At 35.9% G+C, this 4,763-nt stretch overlaps 1 protein-coding gene across 1 annotated transcript; it reads left to right on the top strand.

The window, feature by feature from the left end:
- The first annotated feature begins 441 nt into the window (after positions 1-441).
- Positions 442-3,676, top strand: LOC120089029. Its single transcript, XM_039046460.1, has 4 exons — positions 442-780; positions 1,248-1,511; positions 3,092-3,281; positions 3,393-3,676. The coding sequence occupies exons 1-4, from the start codon at positions 442-444 to the stop codon at positions 3,674-3,676; spliced, it is 1,077 nt and encodes a 358-aa protein (XP_038902388.1).
- Positions 3,677-4,763: the final 1,087 nt, after the last annotated feature.

The raw sequence follows: 4,763 nt of genomic DNA, 5'->3' as shown, positions 1-4,763 counted from the left end.
GCAGGAGTTCACAACTCACTCAGGATTAAGGTCATGTTACTTATGGTCATCCTAGTGAAATGAAAGTCTCTATTATGAACGGTGTTATATAATGAGATTAAACATTTCATGGTCTGGTCTTATACAAACTTCTTTATATAGAATATCCCTACTCGCATGTCTAATACACGAATGATCTGGATCCGATCATTTGTGGCAGTTTACAACATTTATAACATCTACAAAGCGGCCCATACTCGTAGTGTTACCAGGATAAGGTACCCAGCCTTATCCATATACTACATACTATTTAGGTTATCATTTAACCATGATCCACTTGTATGTCTCCACATACATGTTTAAGTTACAACGATAACCTTGAATGTTGGTTTATTGGTTTGTGGTTAATGCAACTAAAATATCACATATTTCATAGACAAAGTAAATAAAAAATCATATATTATGAATCACTTACAAGTTTGTTCATCATCTCCAACATCAGTATCTTCTGACTCTCTTCTCCCATTAAATGCTTATGTGCCTAAAGCACCTTTTCCTTCCAGGCTTGCAAGGCCAAAGAAGCTCGCAGGAGACAAGGATAAGGAGATGTTGGAGATGTTTAGAAGGGTGGAAATCAACATCCCTCTCCTTAATGCCATTAAGCAAATCCCGAAATATACCAAGTTCTTTAAGGAACTATGCACGAGGGAAGAGGAAAATGAAAGAAAAATAGAGGATGTTGTTAAGTCATTTTGTGTGCAATCCTTCAAAGAATTTTCCTTAAAAACAAAAAGGATCCAAGTATTTTATCTCCCTTGTGTGATTGGTAAAAAGAAAATTGGGAGAGCTATGTTAGATCTTGGTGCATCCATAAATGTTATGTCATAATCAACCAAGAACTAAAATTGAAATACCTAACTGAGATGGGTGTTGTAATTAAATTAGTTGATAGGTCTTTTATTCACCCATTAGGAATCATAGAGAATGTCCTTGTTCAGGTTAATGATCTTCTTTTCCTTGCTGATTTTTATATTCTTAAGATAAAATAACCTACGTCTATTTCATCTGCATCGATCTTGCTTGGTCGGCCTTTCATGAAAACAGCCAAGACCAAGATTTATGTGGATAAAGGTACTTTGTCTGTTGAGTTTGACGGTGAAGTAGTTAAATTTAATATTTTTTATGCTATGAGATCTCCCACCATTGGACATGTGCAATCTTTGTGCTAGATTGACGTGTTTGATTGTCTTGAACAGGAGGAAATTTAGGCCATCTATGATGATGACGAGGATGATTTAGGCGATTTGATCTCACTTGAGGAGCTTTTCACTTTATACATGACAGATCCGGTAAGTATGCCTTTTTGTTCTGATAATGATTCATCTAAAGAGGTGCTTCCTTCTATTGCAAACGCACCTAAAGTGGAGCTGAAGAAGCTTCCTGATCATCTGAAGTATGCCTATTTGGGAGAAGTCGAAACACTACTCGTGATTATTTCTAAGAACTTAACTGCTGAGCAAAAGGAACAACTAGTATAAGTCTTGCAAAAATACAAGCTGGCCATTGGGTGGATGTTGGCCGACATTAAAGGTATTAGCCTTACTGTCGTAGTGGGACTATGACTTATTGTTCATTAGAGAAATCAATGGTACTTAAGAAGTTAGATGTAGCTACAAAGGAAAACGGTAATTGGCCCAGCTGTACTTACAAGCGACTTTTGAAGGGTCATCGCATTGTTGATTGGTTATATGGACGCAAAAATATATTCGTAGTGCGAATAGTGCAACTATCGGTGTTTAGTGGAGTGCTTGACAGTTAACGGATGGTAGATATCGTGATTGAGTTTAGTCGGTCATTCACGTACTGTTGGAGCTTCAACCTACTGGTATATAAGGTCCCCTTGGTAAAGTTCAATGGGTTCAAGTTGAGAATTAGATTTTGGGTTAGTTTGAAGTGTTCAAATTAACAAGAGAAAATTTGATTATATATGATATAATTCAATTATATGTGATATAATTGATAGGGTGTATTTGATACATTATTTGATTGGAGGAATTAATATAAATATGATTTATATTAAATGCCATAAAATAGAAAACTAACTATAGTTTATATGTTGCATGTCATGTAATATTAAAACTATAGGTTATAAATATAATATGATAAGTTAGTTATTATCTTTATTTATAATATATTCTTTATGTGATAATTAATTATTCTTTTTCTTAATAGCTGACTTGAATGGGAGGTTATTTGCGATTTATGATAACTGTGAGATAAAAGGAAAATAGTTTTCCAAATCATGAGATGATTCATTCGTATCGTCTTACATAAGAAAAACTATCGAGTAAAAGAGTTTTATTAAGCGATAGAATTACAGCCTAAACGATCAAGTATAGAATTACAGCCTAAACGATCAAGTATCGAGTTTACTATACGATAGTTACTCATTGCTACACGATCGGTAGCAAGTATATACAATAGGCTTCTTCTTACTACACGATTGAGTATCAAGTCTATACGATAGACTTCCTTCTTCTATCGCATACTCAATCCTCTACTCGATCGTTCACTTCCTCCATTCCTCTATCCAAAGTCATACAGAGCTCACAACTCCTGCATTCTCACACCGAGAATACCAAGGTAGACTTTGTGGTGGTGTTTAGTTCCATTCGATGGTCGAGGATCGAGTTGTACTCGATTGTGATCGAGGATTCTACGGTCCATGCTATTTACTGTGTTGATCGTTGTGTTCGAGTACCTGTTTGGACATGTTGAAGTTTTTTCAAGGGAAATACGTAAAAAAAGAGTTCTTCAAAGGTATTATACTCGATCCCTTGTATTTCATTAAGAAGCATGCTGTAATTTACTCGTTATGCATAATCTGTTCTTCTCGATTGTAAATGTTTGTATTCTTTCTCAATGTACTTTGGAACGATCTATTTCCGCTCACTGGTTCTCTATTTAGAGTTCCTTCACTAACCTCGTTAATTATTTGACCACTGGTGAGTTACCTTAAGGAATTAACAAGCATAGATGAGATAAAATAAAAAGTGAGTCAAAATATTGTGTCTGGAAGGAGCCTTACTTATGGAAGTTATGTTCTAATTAGGTTGTTAGGAGGTGTGTCCCTAATGACGAGTTCTTTTCTGTTTTAGAATTTTGTCATAAGCATGCATGTGGTGAACACTTTGGTCCCAAAATAACCACTAAAAAAGTCTTAGATTCTGGTTTATATTGGGACACTTTGTTTAGGGATGCAGTTCTTTGTAAGACTTGTGAACGTTGTCAAAAGTCAAGAGGTTTGTCGCCACAAGTCCCTATTCTTTTCCGTGAGATATATAATGTATGAGGGATAGATTTTATGGGACCGTTTCCTTCATCTTGTGGGTTTAAGTATATTCTTTTGGTAGGGGACTATGTTTCCAAATGGGTAGAAGCAAAGGCCACTATTACTGATGATGCTAAAGTGGTTGCAGGGTTTTTGAAGTCTAACATTTTATGCAGATTTGGCTTCCCTAAGGTAATCATCAGGGACCAAGGATCACATTTCTGCAATCGAGTCATTGCTTCCTTATTGAAAAAGTATGGTGTACAACATCGTATTGCCATCCCATACCACCCTCAGACGAATGGGCAAGCGGAGGTGTCCAATAGGGAGGTGAAGGCTATTTTGGAGAAAGTGGTCAACCTATGAAAGAAAGATTGGAGCCTTCAACTTGACGGTGTTTTGTGGGCTTACAGAACGGCCTTCAAGACCCTTATTGGGATGTCTCCCTATAGGATGGTCTATGGAAAAGCTTGCCATTTTCTAGTTGAGATTCAGCGTAAGACATATTGAGCAATAAAGAAGTGCAATTGGGATTTTGAGGCAGCTGGGGAGGCCAGACTTCTACGGCTTTAGGAATTGAAAGAGCTCAGGTTAGAATCATTTGAAAATTCTCTTATCTACAAAAAAAAAGCAAAAGAATTACATGACTAGATGATCGCACTAAGGAGTTTTAGGTAGGGCAAAAAGTTATTTTATATAACTCCCGTTTGAAATTTATGCCTGGAAAACTCCGATCTAAGTTGTTTGGGCCATTTGGCGTTTTTCACATTTACTCTTATGGTGTAGTAGATATTATTAATCTTGAGACAGGAAAAATTTTGAAAGTGAACAGGCACAAGTTGAAGGTCTTCCATGATGGCGAGTCTTTAGATTACTTTGACATCTCCTATTGTTGGACTCACCAGTTTACATTTGATAATGAGTCGCCACGCTCAAGCAACCAACCCTAAAAATTTTATCTTCTTGGAGGTAGCCACGCTTTAAATTTACTTGCTTTCATAGATTAGATTTTAATTTTGTAATTTTTCTTTTATCATTGAGCCTAATTCTTTCTATCCTTCTTAAATTGATTGCTAGAATTGCTGGTGAAGAAGAGTTAATTCGAGTCTCCTAAATCCTTCCTTCACTCTGTTGTTCAGGAAAGTTTCCTGATCCCTTGTGCTTTATTTTTAATCACATTGGGGACAATGTGGGCTTTAAAAGTTAGGGGTGGGTGTTTGAACTTGTTTGGACTATGCTTACTTGATTGTGGTTTGTCTTGTTGTTTTGTTCTTTGTTATGACTAGTCTATGATGCACTCGTATGTATTGTTCTTGCATGAGAATAGGTTAGATGAAAGGATTCATGATTTTTATGGCATTTTTTAAAATTTTGCTTAATTTTTTTTTCATACATCTACAAGCCCTTTACATATCTATTTTAACCTTGTTTGCTTGTTTAGAATTGAATTATG

Source organism: Benincasa hispida, chromosome 10 (assembly GCF_009727055.1).
Source record: "Benincasa hispida cultivar B227 chromosome 10, ASM972705v1, whole genome shotgun sequence".
In the NCBI taxonomy this organism is placed as follows: domain Eukaryota; kingdom Viridiplantae; phylum Streptophyta; class Magnoliopsida; order Cucurbitales; family Cucurbitaceae; genus Benincasa; species Benincasa hispida.
This window is presented reverse-complemented; position numbering and strand designations above follow the sequence as displayed.